Here is a 19,477-nt window from a genome sequence, read left to right as displayed (position 1 = left end):
TTGCATACTTCTATTCTGCTTCTTGCCCAAAGAATTATGTTGCTACTTTTGATCTTCTTTATCACTTAGACTAAAGAATATTTAGGGAAGAAAGACTAGAGAAAATAATTGGGAAGTAATTGAGAAGACCTAAGCCCTATTCAATTGTCTCTTTCCTTTGCATCATTTAAAAAGTTAGGAAGAAGGATGTAGCTACATACCTAGAAACTAAATTAGTCCTAAGAAGAAAGGAATTGGAAACAAGCCTTATGACTATCCAATGTGAATCATAAAAGGGACCAAATCTTTCTGAGGGGGGATATTATCTTCCTGCAGTGTCCTAATTAAGCATGGTAATTTCTGAAACAAGGAAAAAGAAGGCAGATCAAGAAACACTGAAGAATACAAAGTATTATCATAGGGAAACCTAAGAGAGTTATAGGGAGGAAAAAGAAAAAAGATGGGGATGCTCCTAATCTTTACTGAGATGCAAACTTTTATGGGATTTGCGTGATATATAGATTTGAAGAACAAGAGGAAAATGGGCTCAGACAGTGGTAAAATGAAATATTTTTTTTGAATAGTGTCAGAAACCTATGTCTCCCCTTAGTATATTCTTAGCTCCTGTTCCTTCAACTACTTCCATATGATATTATTTCTAGGACCATTAGATTCTGTTCTTTCAATTGTTTCCTCATATATTTTTCTAGGTCCCTCAGCGGCTCAACCTCTTCTTGATACTAAACTGTAGAATTTTGGTATCCTTAAAATATGGTACATCAAATTTAAGAAGACATTCAAAATTGTTATTTCTTGTGATCTGGTCACAGTAGTTCCATTTACAGGGCTAAAAATCATTTCAGTTTGTTTAGCATCAATGACATAATTTGCTTACATTACACTTTTAGTCATCTAAAATGCTCAGCTATTTGCCATATGAATTACTTCTAAGTTAGGTCTCCTTCATCCTGTATTTATTTTAAAAAATATTTATACTAAAGGCAGGAACTTACATATACCCTTGTTAAATTCCATTACATTGATTTTTCCTTCATATTCCAGCCTGTCCAGTTAACTTTGATTCCTTTGTACATAAATCTGTCATCTGCATTTTGATAAGAATAATTTTAGAGTAACATAAAATTGTGACATCCTAGAATTAAACCTAGAAAAATCTATGGAAGTCAATTTTTCTAGCTCTGCCATTTTACAAATAAGGAAGGTAATTGATATGAAAAAAGGTGTAAATCATTGGTTTAGACTTTTTATGAATAAAACAAAACTGTGAGTCCTGTGACAGTCAACTAATATTCATTAAGTACCTACTATGTGTTAGGTAATTTTCCTAAGCACAAGGGATACAAAGGAAGGCAAAAGACAGTCTCAGTGTCAGGAAACTCACAGTCTCACAAGAGAAATCACATGCAAAATACATATACACAAGAAAGACATAGGATAAATTTGAGATAATCAATAGAGGAAAGTTACTAAAATTAAGGAGAACCAGGAAAAGCTTCTGAAGTCCAATTATCTACTACACCACGGCACATCATATAAGCTAACTTGATTACTTTTGTATATAATTCTCTATTATTTCAAGTAAGTAAGCCTTCTCTGAGAGTCAGCCTGGTTCATTGGCTATCTAGACTTGGAGTCAGGATGACCTAAATTTCCCTACATCAATGAAATTGCCAATCCAGTCCTAAATCAAGCAAACAAATGCATCAAATAATTTAAAATTCTATGCTACTATATGTCAAGTACTGTAGCTTCTACTTTTTTGTATCCCCATGGAACACAATAAATAGGTCTATAAATATTAATGTGATGTGCCTCCTAAGGCCAGATTTCTTCTTTAGGTGCTTTGTTCTTGTAACATGTTGGTGTCATTTAATAGCTATGCATTCATAACTTTCATCATTTCATATCACATATATCCAACTCAGTATATGCACTTATACTTTCCCTTTTTCTCTACACCATAGAGGAGTTCTTAATTTTTTTTGCATCATGGACCCCTTTGGTAGTTTTATGAAACCTCTGGACCACCTTTTCAGAATAACATTTTAAATGCATAAAATAAAATGCATAAGGTTGTAATGGAAACCATTAACATTGAAATATAGTTATGAAAATATGTTTTAGATGTTCATAGACACTGCTCTTACAAGATTCCTCTGTGGGGCAGCTATATGGCACAGTAGATAGAGCACTGGTCCTGGAGTCAGGAGGACCTGAGTTCAAATTTAAACTCAGATATTTGACATTGGTTGTGTGACCCTGGGCAAGTCACTTAATTCTGATTGCCTGGCAAACAAAAACAAAGAAACAAAAAGATCTCTTTGATTAGTAGTGGTTTCTTTCTCACTATTATTCTTCAGGAAGAAAAAAAAATAGTGAGAACAACAAAACGAACAACATTAATTTCTTAACCAGTCAAGTGTTGATTGATTGATTCAATTAATTTCAATAAACATTTACATGCCTATTATGTATATTCACTTGACTAGCTGCCAATAATACTTAAAGTGATTGCTTTTCTCATCAATATGGGTATTCTCTTCAGTAATTCAGGTTGGAGACCTCTATGCTTGCTCATTCATTCCATATAGTTCTTATTCTCATTCACTAATTATGTCAACATGGGATTCCACCTAAACGATAAGATCCTTCTAATAATAAAAATAATCATAATTGCAAAGTCTAGAATATATATAGTGCTTTAAGGTTCGAAGAACACTTTATAAATATCTCACTTTATCCTCTTCCTTTTAGCATTACAATGATAATTTTTGAACACATGATCTATCCCAATGATTATTCCTTATTTTTGCTTCAAGACTAGGCATATTTTTGGCTAATGTGTTTATCTGATATCTTTCATACACATGCAAGAGGTCATACTGGAGATAGAAAAATGAAATAAAACACAACTTCTTCCCTCAAGGAGCTTACAATTTAATAGAAGGTGAGAATAAACTAAATGTGCAGATGGCTACAATACAAGAAACACAGGAATAACAAACAAGAAAAGAAGTTTAGTCAGAAAGAACTATGAGAAACTTATATCAAAATGGTTTCCTTAAGCATGAATCAAGGAAAATTTCATGGGATGATGGATTTTGAATTCGATATTGAAAGAAGGGAGCAACTGCGATAACAAAAGATAGGAGAATCAATTCCATGTATAAAAGACAATAGTAGCAAAGAGAGAAATAGGGTAGGGCTGGACAATGAAAGAAAAGTTAGTCCATATTGGTTGTAACAGAAAGCATCTTTCCCTTCTCTTTGTCAACTTGGCTAATTATTCTAATGAATAGGTGTGTTTTTATCTTGGATATGGTTAAGATTTTAATTTAAATGTATGTCAATACATGCACATGTACATGTATTTAAATATATATAATATTTATTTTGTTAATCATTTACACACATAATTATGTATTTTACCCCATGTGTAGCATGGGAGTGTTGTTGTTTGGCTCAGAGAAAGACTAGACCTCCCTAGCCTCTTTTCCCCCAACCTTCTCCAAGTGAGACTTTAATTCATGCCAGAAGAGGAAGAAGGAGGCTGGGGCTAGACTTTGCTCTCATCAGAGAGAGGGGGTACCTGGCTAAAATATATATCTGTATGCTTCCTGAAATATTGTTAATCTAATGGATCTCTAGCGAAGTCTTTCAAAATTTGAAACATAAAGCAACTGTAGAGCCTGTAGTGATTCCATGAAAACTGAGAGACTGCAGGGATGAAACTCTCTCCTACTTTTGCCAACTCTACCCCAACCGCTTATAGTGGCACAGTGCATTGATGTTCATCAGTGAGGATAGAATCCCAGAACAATGGGTGGAGGGATTGGGGATATATATTTATACATGCATACACACGTACATGTGTGTGTATATATATATATATATATATATTATACACACACACACACATACATACACACATACATACATACATGCACCATTATGAAGAAGCATCATGAAATAGTGAAAGAATCTCAAAATCAGGAAGACCAGAGTTCAAGTCCCACAGTTAACATATTTTGATAATGAAACCATGGTCAAGTGAATTAACTTTTCAGTGACACAGTGACCCAACATTATAAATTTCAGAGCAGGTGCTGATCTACATTTGTATAGGAGGCTTGCTTCCTAAACCATTGAAATCATAGAACTGGACCAAAACATAAATGAATACATATGTATTAAATATGTTTAATATAATCATGCATACACAGAAATTTAGACATAAGCTGTTGTTAAGGCACTGGGGATGAGTTCATTCCAAGCACTTTGGGCAGGTTCAAGATTCTATTGTCAATATCCCTGATACCAACAGATAAGAACCTGCCCTCAAGAAGTTTCTGATATTTTCTCAATTCCCTAAAAATCATCACAAAGAAAAGTTATTGAAAATAACAATTAATATTTAAGAAAAATATTCAGTTTATCAGAATTTTAAAATCTAAAGTAGTATTCTTTGTCAAACAAATATTTATTAAATGTTAATTATGTACATGGCAATGTGTTATGGACTGTGAGGATAAAGAACAGTTAAGAAACAGACTATCCCCTAAGCACTTTATAATAGCCTACCTGAGAAGTGTAACCCAGCATCTAATAGTTAATTAATAACAGAAAGTAGTATGTGAGTAATGCCAAATAAAAAGAATATAATCTTACTGTTTAGATGAGAAAGAGGTACCTGGTATTGGGGAAGCAAATGGGATTTCAGGTTATCCCTGAGTGGCTACAATTTAACTAGATAGAGGTGAAAGTGGATGATATTTAGGGTATAGAGGTGAAATGGTAAAAAAGCATGTTAAAGGAACTTTAAATAGAATATCCTGGCTAAAACAGAGAACTTACAAAATTGAATAATGAAAGATTAGATGATCAGAGAGATGGACTTGGGTGGGATTATGGAAAAAATTAAATACTGGAGTGTAGATTTGAGGCTTTAATCTATAGGCTTTGGGTGTAGGGGGATGAAGTGACAGATCTGATCATTTCTTATCTGTAAAGATAATATCATTAGAGACATTCTAAAGCAGTATCTCTGGAAAATTAAAAATTGGTAGGGTACAAGATGGATCAGAGATTGGATATAGTGGAGGTAGGAATCAGATAGGAATGTCATATGAAATGAGACTACTGAGAAAGGAATAAAACTAACAGTCAATCAAATTCTTTTGAATACTGACTTTCTGCTGATAATTCTACCAGTTGATGTGAGAAGATAGAAAAGATGATAGAGTTTTTGCCTTTACAACTTCAATTGTCATTGATGAGATGTAATGCACACACATAAAAACAGACTAGATGCTTGCAAAAAAAATATGACTGAGTACAAATGAAAATAGGATAAATGTAGCTGTGGACCAAAGGGAGAATAAAAGAATAGTAAAAGTTGTCTAAGGCAGCCAGGGTGGCTTCTTGGAAGAGAAGGCTTTTGAATAGAATGTGAAAGAATTTAGGTTACCAAGCATTTGGGTTAGGAAAACCATGGCTTTTATGATGCCTACAATGCATGAAACAGTTATTTGAAATAAAGTATTATGAAAATAAAGTATTTTCAAGGATCATAGAAGTGGAGTTGAAAGAGATGTAAGAGACCCTCAGTCTCACCTGTCTGTACTTGAATGAGAATACCCTCTAGAAAATCAATACTAAGTTGTCCTCCAGCCTTTGCTTAAAGCCTATGGAAACCACTACATCCCTAAGCAGTCCATTTCACTTGGATAGTTCTAATTGTGAGATTTTTCCCTTGTATTTTGTCAACATTTGTACATATAAGGGTTTTTTTTAATCTATTGCTCCTAGTTCTTCTTTGTAAAGTTAAGCCAAATAAATCTAATGCCTTATCCTAACCCTTCAGATATTTGAAGACAACCACTATGACCTCTAAGACTTCTCTTTTCGAGATTAAATACTCCTAATCTCTTCAACTGATTTTTGTGTGATATAATCCCAAGGATGTTTGTATGCAACATTGCTCTCATTGTGTGCTCTGGCATTTCATGTTTTTTGACTACTCAGCAAAGACTTAAAGGCTTTTGCTTGCATTTTCAAAAATTGTATTGCTATTGATGCTTTCATTATTCTGTAGAACATAATAAATTTGTGTGTATAAAAACATACAGACATATGTGTACATATGTGTGCGTGTAATTTATACACTAGCTAATTATGTTTTCCACTAGGAAAGTGAGTGGAAAAAAATGTAGACATCAGAATAAATAGACAAACGAACAGGGAATAAAACTGAGAACAATACTGGGTACATTGAATGCATATTAAGGTTATTCTCTCCCAATTATATGTAAATTGGCAGTGTATTATGCACATTTGAATAAAAATGTATATTCACTCTACTAGTACTATGTATCTAGACGTTGAAGTATAGGCATATCCCACACATGTTGCCCAAACAAAATTTGTTTTATAATACATGGATATATTTAAATCAAACCCCAGCATAAAGTTTCCAAAGCCCATTGTAACGTTCTTTCACTCATTGGCAATTTATAATATTGTGTCTATTGGATAACTTCTCCTTGAAATGTTGTGCCATCTAAAAGATAATTTTCATGAAAACAAGTGGTGGTATTAGCTGGGATATGCCCATACTTTTAAATAAGCAAAGTTGTTAGAATGTTCCAAGTTTTATTGAATGAATTGTGATATTGAAATAAGCCTAAAACTATCTTGTTAATAAATGAGATTTGAGTTCGTTTTTCCCCTAAGGAAGGATGCATTTTTATGTTAGCCTCTGGGGGCAGTCAGTAAGCATTTTGTAAGCACATGCTATGTGTTAAGTACCTGGGATACAAAGGCAAAAATGAATCGCCTTGAGAAAGTTTACATTCTATTATCACAATAAGTGCATGCTAATAGAATATGAAGGGAATTATCTTAAATGGAAAGATATCAGACAAGAATTAAATTTGTATATTGTTTTCATATATTATATACTGTTTTATTTCATATATTCATGTATTATGTTAATTACATTTTTGAAGTAAACTTATTTGCTTAGGCTTTTAAAATAGTGCCTAAGCATCCAGTGTAGAAAACTACTTGAGGGGCAGCTAGATGGCTCAGTGGATAAAGTGCCGGCCCTGGATTCAGGAGGACCTGAGTTCAAATCCAGGCTCAGACACTTGACACTTACTAGCTGTGTGACCCTGAGCAAGTCATGTAACCCTCATTGCCCCACCCAAAAAAACAGGAAAAAAAAGAAAAAAGAAATCTATTTAAAAGATAATGCTCTGAGACTTTGAATTAGATGTTTTTAATTGTATTCATTTTAATGTATAAATTTGACATCATTTAACCTGTTTAAGTAAAACTTTAAACTCAATATCCAAAGTTAACTTAAAAGGTAAAGACTGTGAAAGAAAAAGATTTTAGTTTCCCTACTTTCCATATCAAATGATGAATATAATTTTGTGTCCCCAAGGGTATTATTTAATACAATAAACTTTTGGGGGGCATTTTTAAAGCCAGTGTTATAAGATTGTTAATGCATGTATCTGTCTTATAAACCCTCATTAGCTCAAGTAGAATTCCTTTAATAGGATTGTAACAAATAGTCGTTTCTCTCAGTAGACACTCTAAAAGTGGAGTAGTTTGTCACCATTATTTGGTAATCTCTTACAGTGTAATACACACAGCAAAGGTGACAGTATTCCTGTCACTCCTCAGAAATGTCCCAGCTCTGCGGGTTTCCACATTCAGGAGAATGAAGAAAGCCATTATGAGGTATGCCAAATCTCTATAGAAACCACATTAGTGCTGACCGTTTTTCATGCTCTTTATTTTAAATACTCTCTTGTTGTATATTAGGAGGGAGTGTTGCATTGTGGGTAGAGTGCTGGGCTTAGAGTCAGGAATACCTGGGCTCACATCCTGCCTCTGGTACTTACTAGCAATGTGACTAAGGACACTTAATGTCTTTGAGTCTCAGGCAACTCTCCAAGATTTATCTATTGAGTAATGGGTGGGTTGCAGTATGTGTTGGTAGTGAGAATTCCCACACCAACGAAATCACAGATTATTGATATACCTTGATATGTATACTGCATCATGAATCAACTCTACGTAACTATTTTGTATTGCCAATTATGTATTGTTTATTTTTAGAAAAAAATGCATGTAACACAGGTACAGAACAAGGAACCAATTCAAATTTTAGTCATTGACTCAATGATCTACATATATAATGATAATGCTCTTGTCTGTGAATTTTAAGAGCCATTTTTATCTGCTCTTGCAGTGTACATACTGGGCCCAAGTATTTGCCATTTCAGAATGTCATTGTCTTGGTTTATGTTTTATTACTATTTAATTTAAGAGATAAATATAATCATCTTATTGATGGATTGATTTACTTCATTTGTGGTTCTCCAGATATGATAAAAATACTATGCTATTTAATTCTGTTAACCTCAAAAAATACTTGAAATTGGAAATTCTACTAACCTTTTTAGGAATCACTTTTCTAGCTTCCCTCCACCCCCTCCTAGTTTGAAGGACACATGGTCCTTGCCCTTTATTTCTCTTTTGGTTTCATATTATAATCTAATGAAATCACTTTATTTTATTTCATTTTAACGAGTTCAACAGTTATAAAAGGTATATTATCTTCCTTTTTAGGGACAGGTTTTATTTGCTCTAACATTCTGTGGGACTGACAGTGTTGCCTATTTTCTGCCATCAGGCCTCTAGAGACCTTTGCTATATGTGAGGAAAGAGAACCACTTCAAATTCTAATTTTCCCTTGTTTTTTCTATGAATGTTAAAAATATATTGTTCATAATTAGTAGCACCTATGGGAATAGCTTTTGTGAAGCTGGTGCTTTGGTTTTATTAACTGAATAAGAAGGATGCGATATTCCTAGGTCTCCTATCATGTGGTACTGAGAAATTCCTTCAATTTGTAGAGAATTGATTACACACTCACATCTCCTCGCACCCTACCCCCTTACAATTACAACCCCATCCCCCAAAAAACATTAAACAACAACAACAACAGCAGTGTTTATACCAAGTCTCTGTTTGTTCGGTGTAGAAACCAGGAGAATTTATGATGCTGTTGGGAGTTTTAATGGTTAAATGCAAGTCAGTGTACAAGAGAACACTATTTCAATGCAAATAGGTAATATGATGCTGCCTGGTTTATGAGTAATATGTTGGCTTCCCCCTTCTCATTATTATCTACTATTTAACAACAGAAACTAAAATTAGTTTGGAAATGTTCAAGGTTTATGTTTTGTGCTCCATTTTCCTGATGTTCCTGTATGTAAGTACAAATGTGTGCATGTAGAGCTCTGGATTTGAAATCATAAGGCCTGCCTTCAAAGTCTTGCCCACCTTACTGCTTCTTTGCAAGTCACTTAACTTCTCTGTGGTGAAGTTTCTTTATTTTTAAATGAGGGAGTTGGGCTAGCTGATGGCTAAAATTCTTTGTAGCTCTAAAATCTGTATTCCTATGACACCACATTCCACAAAGTAATAGAATATTGCATAAAGAAAGGATAGATATTAGCTACATGAATCTCTTTATTTGTTCTACACTTGATATAGTCAAGTTGTATTTAACTAGTATTTAAATTGTATTTAACCCATTTTCTTAAACTAGATTTTGAAGCAAAGCACGAGACAATAAGTTATATCCAAAATTTATTGAAGGGGGGAAATACTTCTAGCACATTTGTACTAATATTCAAAATTTATAATCGGAAGCATTACAAGTTCTTTATTCATAAAAGAATTATGAAATTGGCTACATTATGCTAATGGGGGCAAGGAAGGCAGGGGCTGATCTGTTAGTTCATCAGGTTAAGGAACTTCTGGTGAGGAAAATCCATTTGCCAATGAAGAGTATTAATTCATCTGTAATTTTTAGCCTTGTGGGGTCCCCTGAGTCGCCGAGAGGTTAAGTGTCCTTTCTCTGGTCACAGAGTCAGACTGAAGGACTTTAACTCATGGCTTCCTGGCTAAAGATGTCTCACTTTTGTTTACTACACCTGTTGCCTCTCCTAAGGCAATAAATACCATTCTAATTAAGGAAACAAAAGTATGATATTTCATTTTAGAAAAAGCTTCCACTACAAAGGTTGAAACCCCAAAGGTTTTTAATTTCAATTAACCAGAACAGTTTACAATTCTGAGACATTTTATATCTTTGCCCAGAACAATTAAATCATCCATGAAGCCATAAGGCTTCTACACTTGGCCCTCCTTGCTCAGAAATCATTGTTTAACATTTCCATTGTTTTCAGTGAAATAAACCTCAAAGAGAAGTCAAAAGTGCTAATGAGGGCTTAGAGACTTTAGCTCTGGAAAGTAACCTTAGAGCCTGGGGGCCATTCTATAAGGTGATAATAAGTGTTTAACGCCTTTAGATATACCCTCTGGGCTCCTGGGAAACTCCTCTTAAGGAGGGAACTTTAATAATCAGCCCCTTGAGAATGTTGACTCAGTCTTAGAAGTCTCTTGACAATCTATAAGGGAAGTCCATAACAACCTATGCTTGCATTTTGATTTATTATTGTTGTTCATTACTAAACTGTAGTGATCCTATCTAATGTTATGTTTCTCTCATTTTTTGCTGTCTATAGGATTTGCAAAATCCTTCCTTTAGTTTCCTCTCCAATCCATCACTACTCACTGCAGCTCCATGGAATTGTCCATATCACAAAAACCTCTACCTACAGTTTTGTTAAATAGAATGGCCCTCTGAATATATCTATGCATGCATAACTTATGCAGTTGCTCAAATAACTATTGCTATAGAAGAAAGGCAACAGTCTCCAGAATTGAAATGACTTAAAAATTCCTTAGTTATTGTGCTAAAAAGCACTATACCGTAACATTGACCAATTGGAATCTAAGGAAAGAAATTATTAAATATTTGAAAGACATAGACATTGTAGACTCTCAGGAGCTAGAGGTGACTTCAGGGATCTTATATTCCAACTTATTTATTATACACATTTGGAAACTGAGGCCTCTAAAGATTATATACTCTGTTGCAGGCCACACAGCTATGGGAGCAGTAGAACAGGTTTCTAGATTCATGAAGTAATGGTTTGGTTTTTTTTTCTGCTTGTGGGACCATATCTAACTCTTGGGAAGCAAATGTCACAGAAATCATTTGCTATTTGAAATTGGTGTTTTCTGGGCTCGTGTTTGGAATGAAGTGTAGAATTTTAGCTGAAATTCATATTTAAGCCTTCTCTTCCCTGGCACAGTTTCTGTCATTGGCTATATCATGTGCTATCACTTTAAAATAGAATCACAGAGATAGAGAAGCTCTGACTGGAATTTGATTCTTGAATACTAAATATGGCAGTGTAGGCTTTTGCTGCATGTCTTTAACCTACAGGTTCTATTGTGGTTTTTCTTTCTTTGTGCATTAATAGCCATGTACCTATGAAACACCACAGAGAGGAAGCTGGTACAGCCCTCAGTGTCTATATTATGGGGTTGTAGGAAAATGCCTCATAGTTATTGGAATTCACACAAGACTGCATCTCAGTATGAGTGGCTGTCCCCTGTCACTGTTTTTGATGCTTGAGCTAAAGTAGTTTAACTAAGTGGCCTAGTGTACAGTGTATGAATTTTAGAGATAAGACTCCTTCCTTGTAGGGATGAAATCCGAAAATCAATGTCAGATGGGAATCTTAACTCTCAAAGTTTGGGAGATTGGTGGAAGGATTTAAAAATAACTGTGAATTTTAGCCTCTAGACTCTGGAAATTTGGCCGACATAGCAAGTGTGAAATTCCTGGGTGCAGATGGCCGATTAAGATATCCCAAGATGTGCTGCTATAAAGCTCCAAATCAAAATTGGGCAAAGCCATTTCAAGAGAGTAAATATTTTCCACTTTTTACTTAAGTCCATTTCTGTGGCTTTGCTGGGATTCAAAAATTCACAGAAATTAAGTTCTCTCATCTGCATCCTCAAAAAGTAGATGATAACTTCAGTACCAGTTGTCTTCATGTAAAGATTACATGTGATAGAAAACAAATATGCTTGAAATTTTTGCTTGTATATATACACACATATGAACATAGGTTTATGACTATCATTAATAATAATATGCATATATTCCATGTATTAACTAAAATAATAGTAATATAAATTAAAATAGTATACTTAAACTGTACCACATTGAAAGGGAGAAAATTCAGATTGATTGAATCAAGGTAGATTTATCTACCTAAAGGGAGACATAGATAAAAATAAGGTTGTTTTGTAATGTTTAAGGATTTTTTTTGTTAGTGTTCTATGGGTAATTGCAAAATAATCTTTAGCCAAGGTTGCCGTCTGGTAAAAATGGGTCTTTGGTCTGTCTAGAATTTAACATAGTTTGTCTTCCTGAATTCTATGCCACCTCACATTTGTGTACACACTCACACTCATGCAATCCTACACTCATTATGTTCTTCCACTTAGAAATGTGATTTTTAAAATTATGGTGCTCAGCAGTAATCTTTTATGATAGAAAAGAATGAAGAAAATTTTATCTTTTTGAAGGCTGGGGGGGAAAGTATTTGAACAGTTTGTATACAGGACTAAAAAAAGACCACGTTTGAACAATTTGACTACATTTATGAATTGTTCCTTTGATATTCAAGCAGTAGTTTTACTTTGGATTTATTGAAAGAATGACCACTCACAGCATGGCAACAGTGCATCAGTTATGAAATCTAGACTCTGTAAAACACCTTTAGTTGTTTGCGTATGGCATTGGAGCATGTCTCCAACTTTGCTTTAATTTCTTTAAAAAAATTATTCTCTACCTCTTTCTTCACCACAAAGTAAGTGGGCTTGATTTTTTTTCACAGAGGGCCCTATTTGACAGCTCAGTTGATGGTGTCAGCACTGGCCACACACTTGAAGGACAGCACCAAACCTTGCTGTGGCCTGGCTCCTGCTAATTAGCTGTTTCAAGGAACTCTGGGTGCCACAGGAAGAGACTTATCAGCAAAGAACATCTTTGCCATTCACAGTGACAGCTATGATGCAGCTGTTTGTGAAGAGAATCTAGTATAGAGAAAGAGGGACAAGAGGATTTTAAACTAGTCACTGCCATGTTGTGATGCATTGAAGGAAGCTTAAACAAAAAGCCATAAATAAAACAAAACAAAGATTGAAAAAATCAAAAGACTCAGGGAATCAAACAAGGTGGGAAATACAATATATTGGATAAGACGATATTGACCAGGCATTAAAAAAAGTGCATGAGATGATACTAAAGTATGAAATTGAAAGAGGAAAAGAATATATAGCAGTCCTATAAGAACTTCAGAAAACAGATGAAGTTGTGTGTGCTTGTGATTAATGTAGGCCTAGGGATTTGCTTATGGGTTTCATGTACAGATGTGCATGGTTTTCTGTAGGTTGTGCATATGTCCATGGATATTAATGGGGAAGCATGCCAGGAAGTCCCACATCTAAGCACAGTGTGGAGTGCCGTGGTCATGAATAATTTATTCAGGTGCCAAAGATCTGATTACTTTGGAGACAGACTGGAAGGAGTAAAGAGCAAAAAAATAAAATAAAAGAGTGAAGACAAAGAGAGAGAACTTGCTTTTGTATTGAGGGATTGGATGAATATTATCATCATCATCATAATCACCATTCTTAGCACTTATATTATGCTTTAAGGTTTACAAAGCATTTTACATGTTATCTCCTTTGCTCCTCATAACAACTTGTGATATAGGAAATATATTACCCAATTATTAAAGTTAAGGAAACTGAATTTGAGAGAAGTAAAGTGAGTTGCCCAGGAATACACAACTTCTAAGTGACCTGAAGCAAGAAATTGAACTCAGGGCTTCCTGAGTCCAAGTCCAATATTCTATCCTCTGTGTCTTCTTAGCTGCCCCACCCAGCAAAAAAAGAAAGAGAGTCCTGATAATACTTATCAAAGGAGATTACAATTTGGTGCAGTAATTTGAAAGATAAGAAAACATTATCTACATAGAAAACTCCAGTAAGTCCTATAAGTCCAATAGAAGATCAAAACATCTATAAACTGCAGTGGATTTATAGGTTATGGTGTATAAATATATGCACATATACAAATATATGTGCTTTTTATACACAGGCAAACACATATACACATAAGTATGCATATGTATAAACATATATGTTTATATTCTATCACCACCCTACTTCAAAATACAGACACACATAACTTGCATTTATAGAGAGATAGAGATAGAATATGTGTGTGTGTGTGTGTGTGTGCGTGTGTGTGTGTGTGAGTGAGTTGTATATGTGTATACATAGAGACAGACAGACAAAGAGAAGGAGGATAGGATATCTCATGGGACAGGTTGGTGATTTCATTTGTTTAGAGAATTTATGGTGAGGAAGCGCTTTCTCTCTCTATTTTTCTGTGTGTGTGCATGTGTGCGTGTGTGTGTGTGTGTATGTGTGTGTGTGTGTCTGTCTGTCTATCTTTCTCTGAACTTGTAATTTTATTAAATGAGGTTAATAAGGAACCCTAATGTGAGAGGTTAAGGAACTATCCTAGGATAATAGAGATAGTAGGTGAAAGAGGAATGATTAAAATTAGACCTGGCAAACTCTCTGTCCAGTATGCCTGGGTACCTCTCATGTGATATATAGATGTATATATAGATAGATAGATATATGTGTATATATGTATATATACACATGCATATATATATATATACACACATACACACATACACATGCATATATATATATGCGTGTGTATGTGTGTGTGTGTATATATATATGTATATATATATATATATACATACATATATATATATATATGTATATCTCACTTTTCAGACATTGAGCTTACTTCTGTGCAATTTTTTTGGAAATAGGTCTACCACCACACAGATCAAAACTATCATGATCCGTAGTAGACCGTCATCTTAAGTTACTGAAGTGAAAAATTAATCATACTACAAAAATCTTTCTGGTGATGATCCTTTTCCAATATAATTTACTTGCTCTTTGGACATAGCAACTTCCATTAGTCCCATACTGTAGTCCAATCCTGTCAACTTACCAATGTTCCTGCCCCATTGCAATAGCCTTTGAGAACCAAGGACCACATATATTTGTGTTTGTGTACTGTATGTGTAAGTGTATATATGTGTACACACTATATCACTCTGAGGGATAAGATGTTAGTGTAGTCTATTTTGCACAACATATATGTAATATAGGTACATGATGCATAAGTCCTAATATAGCTTGCTTTCTAATGCATTACATGTGGGGGATCTGTCCATGTTTTTTACAGTAGTTTTACCTTACTTTACCAAAGATTAAAATGATCCAAGGAGGAACACAGAAGCAAATTCAGCATATTTAGTTGAAAAAGGATTGTTGATCTAAGATTAAATTATGTTGGCAATAATCCCCCCAAAAAAATTTATCCATATATGGATAAGCAAGAGTTGGCTGAATAAATGCATGTGTATATGTGGATTATGGGGTGAGGTCAGATTTCTAGTTCTATCTGAGCCGAAAAAAGAATCATTTATCAATTTCCCATTCTTGACACTTCTATTATTAAAGTGATCATTAGTGTCACCATCTATCAACTGATTTCTTGACATGCAATCCAGGACTTTTAAAATGTATGGATGAATTCAATGTAGTTTCATTGTTCACTTCAATAAAAATTCCATTCAATAATTTTTATTGGCTAATATTTATTATTTAAAGTACTAGGTAATGATGGGGGTAATAGATACATAGTAATTGCTAGCTTTATATTTGATTTTTCTATGTAAAAAATCCTTTACAGCTAATAAACATGGAGACAACCATGGTAAGAACACTGGCTCTGGAGTAAGAAGACTTTGGTCTGCATTCTTCTTTTTTTTTTGTTTATTACCCTGGCCTTCTGAATTTTAGTTTTCTCATCTTTAAAATTAGAGATTGAATTAAATGTTTTCCCTGGTTCCTTCTAGCTCTATGAGTTCTTAGGGACAGTATTAACTGGCATTACCTAAAATACAATCTACATGGTTATCATCACCCCCTCCAGAATAGCCCAAATCTGTAAACCAATTTTGAGATTCTTTTTTTAAGACCAATAATGCATCATGTTCTTATGCTTTATTATTTTTTTTTCACAGCACTGTTACATGTTATTTAATTTGATCCTTACAAATAACACTAAGGTAGGTGTTATCCCAATTTTATATGTATGGAAGCCAGACTGCAAAAAAGGTTATGGATATGCAGCACTACCAGGTACAAAGATGAGTGAAACAAGAGTACATAACTTCTCTGACTCATAGCTACTCCATTGTTAACAGGGAGCAGGTTAGGTGATCACTTGATTTCTTCTAGCTCTAGCAGATAATGATTTTGTAAATTTTCCTGAGCTTACAAGACAGTGAGGGAAGGTCTGGAAGCAGGCCCTAGCATCTGGGTTTCCCAACTTCTTGTCCAGGGTACATACTCTTGCCTAAATTTAAATGGATCCCAGCCTACATTGGGACTAAATCACAAGATCATCGATTTAGATCTGAAAGATAACACAAAGGTCATCTAATTCAACCCTTTTAGTCTACAGATGAGAAAATGTTCCCTGGGAGAAAGGACTTCACTTACAAGGGTAGTAAGTGGGATAACTGCCATTCAAATCCAGATCTTCTGACTCTCATTTGATCAACTTAATATGAGATTTTTCTGTTTATGTAAAAATCATCTTTTCTTTTACAAGTAACTCATCGTGAAATGCAGTGTATGTTTGCACCTTTTAGAGGGACCTCTGGTATTTACTTACACAAAATATCTCATAATGCTAAAGTTAAAATTGTGCCCTAGGGCCTTCTTTTTTTATACTAAGCTCCTGGTAGTTTCCTCTGCCTTATATTATGATTCTCTTTATAACATTTTATTTGTCCATCTATTATGTGTCACATGGTAGATGTGAAGAGATGTGCATTGCCTTCCAGTGACATCTTGTTTAATCACCTCCATAACTTCTGGAATAATACTGAAAATTCCTAGATCTTTTTCATGCACTTTGAATATAATCCTATGATCTCATACTTATCTTTCTGTTTCCAAGTGAATATAATTTTACCTGTAAGAATGATGAATTTTAAAAAATGCTTATGGCATGATAAAAAGTCTAAGATTGGAAGTTAGTGACTTATCAGATGTAAAAGTCCAAGGATTTATGTCTACAATAGATGATTTCATCCATTTTGTAATTCTTATCCCCAAAACTGCTTGTGCCCTATTTATCCATCACCAAATAAAGAATCTTAAAAATTTTAAGGGCCTAAAAGTCTTTTGAACAGTGATCCTTCTAGTTTCACCTACCCTATCCCCACAGCTCAGTGCTCTTCTCAAAAGATTCAAGTGAAACCCAAAAGCCGAGATTAATAAACTATCCTAAGTCCTGGTTCAAAATCTCATACTGTGCTTCACTGACAGATAATTCCCATAGGATCAGAATCTGCCACCAAGATATGCGGTACCTAGAATGATATTAGAGAGGGTGCAAATAAATTTGAAGGAGGGCAAACCAGGGAGTACCATCATAATAATACTGTTCGGAGGATGTGGCATGCTTGATCTTCTCTTAATGTGAAAGTGCATGATCTACAGAAGTCTGAGTATTGTACATTCTGATGAGGAAGTTTGTAACATTCTTCCCTGGGTGCTCATCTTTCCCTACTTAACAAGCAGGTTCCATTCACACTTTGGTAATGTTAGGAGTGATTTCATGCAGAATGAAATGTCAGATTTCAAAGCAGAATGATATACCGAGGCATCCTCATAAAACCTGAGCAGTGCTGTGCACACGGGGCTTTGCAACACCACAGATCAACAGTGAGACGCAAAAACATCGAAGCAGACGGTGCTGCATCAATGGTGAGTTAATGAATCATCCAAATCCCTTAATGCTCAGAAGTTGAGAGAAGAGTATTGATCATAAAATAATACTGAGATGCATTTTTGGACCATATATGTGGTTTCTTAGGTGTAAAGAACTACTGGTAAGGAAAGTCTATTTACCAATGCAGCCTGGCACCTACCCTACATCTTGAATTGTTAAAGAACTACCCAGAGAATTGAGAGCTTAATTGGCTTACCCATAGATATGGGCACTACTCTGTTTTAGACAGGAGTGGGATTTGAATCCACATCTTCCAGCCTCAGAGGCTAGCTCTCTATCCACTTTGCCAGGATGCCTCTTAAGACACAATTAAATCTCACAAACTCAAATGAATCTATTTAAGTTTGGAATCAATGAAAGATGAATCTAAGTTACAGAGGATTTCAAATATGAAGTTTTATTACTTTAAAATATATAAAATATGAATTATTGTCAAACAGAGGTCTCGCTTTAGTGAGGAGAAAAGTCCCCCATAATTAATGTGATGGTTATTATTATAATTAATGGCAACAGGAGGATTCCACATGTTAATGTAATAACTTGATTCTATGTAGGTGAAAGATCTCTACTGCAATATTGATTATATTATAAATTTTTAAGCAAATTATTTCTTAATAAAAAGTTTAAATGTAAACACAGAATTCCTTGATCTCAAGGTTGTATACAACCTTGTCCAACCTATACCTTACTAAGAATACCCTCTAGAAAATACCCAATAAGTGGCTAGGCAGCTTATACTTATGTATTTCTAATGCCTGGGAATCTATTACTTCCCTAAGTCACTTATTCTATTTGGGGATAACTCTAATTGTTTCCGTTGTGTTTCTTATACCACAACTTTGAGATCTGCCCCACTAAAACTTTCCCCCATTGTGTCTAGTTGAACCATCTGAAAACAAGCAAAATCTAATCCCTCTTCTGTGCAGTAGCCTTTCAGCTAATTGAGGAGAACCATTGTGCCCCTCCCAAGTATTCCCTTCTGCATAACAAACATTCAGTGTTGTATTCATGTATTAGCATATTGTAAGAATTTGAGACCTTTTGTCATCCTGGTCAACTTCTTCTTTGTGGTCACTAACTCATTTATTTCCTCCCTAAAATGTCTCTACAACTGAACAAAATGCTACCTGTGTGGTATGACTATGGCAGAGTATAATAGAATTATAATTTCTATTATTCCACTATTTCTCTCTTAATTGAATTTAGATCATGTTAGCTTTTTTTGGCTGCCATATTACAGCATCAGCACATATTCAGCTTGAAATCCACTAAGACCCCTCAGATCTTTTTCACATAAAATTCATTCTTGTCATGTCTTCCTCATCTTGTACTTGTAGATGTTGGAACCTAAATATGAAGATTTGATATTTCTCCCTTTAAAAGTCATGGTATTCAATTCAGCCCTACCATTCTAGCTTGTTAAGTAGAATCCTGAATATAATTAGTGTTTGAGAACATTATTTCACCTGCAATTCCAGGCCTTTATTCAAATCTTTATTGGACTAAATTATCTGGGGTTCAAACAAATGAGGATTTAGGAATTAAAAAACTAGTTTGAAA

At 34.5% G+C, this 19,477-nt stretch overlaps 1 protein-coding gene across 5 annotated transcripts in view; it reads left to right on the top strand.

Annotated features, from left to right (window-relative positions):
- The window catches only part of PCDH9 (protocadherin 9), a 1,095,516-nt gene that overhangs the window by 375,933 nt on the left and 700,106 nt on the right, over positions 1-19,477 (top strand). For 3 of the 5 annotated variants that reach the window (XM_043999011.1, XM_043999007.1, XM_043999009.1), the window contains exon 3: positions 7,648-7,749. The exons of the other annotated variants lie outside the window; for them this stretch is intronic. In XM_043999011.1, the coding sequence (XP_043854946.1) occupies positions 7,648-7,749 (102 nt within the window). The remainder of the gene's footprint in view (positions 1-7,647; positions 7,750-19,477) is intronic. 5 annotated transcript variants of the gene reach the window in all.

Source organism: Dromiciops gliroides, chromosome 3 (assembly GCF_019393635.1).
Source record: "Dromiciops gliroides isolate mDroGli1 chromosome 3, mDroGli1.pri, whole genome shotgun sequence".
Lineage (NCBI taxonomy): Eukaryota > Metazoa > Chordata > Mammalia > Microbiotheria > Microbiotheriidae > Dromiciops > Dromiciops gliroides.
The sequence above is the reverse complement of the archived record's forward strand: the minus strand, read 5'-3'. Positions and strand labels throughout refer to the sequence as shown.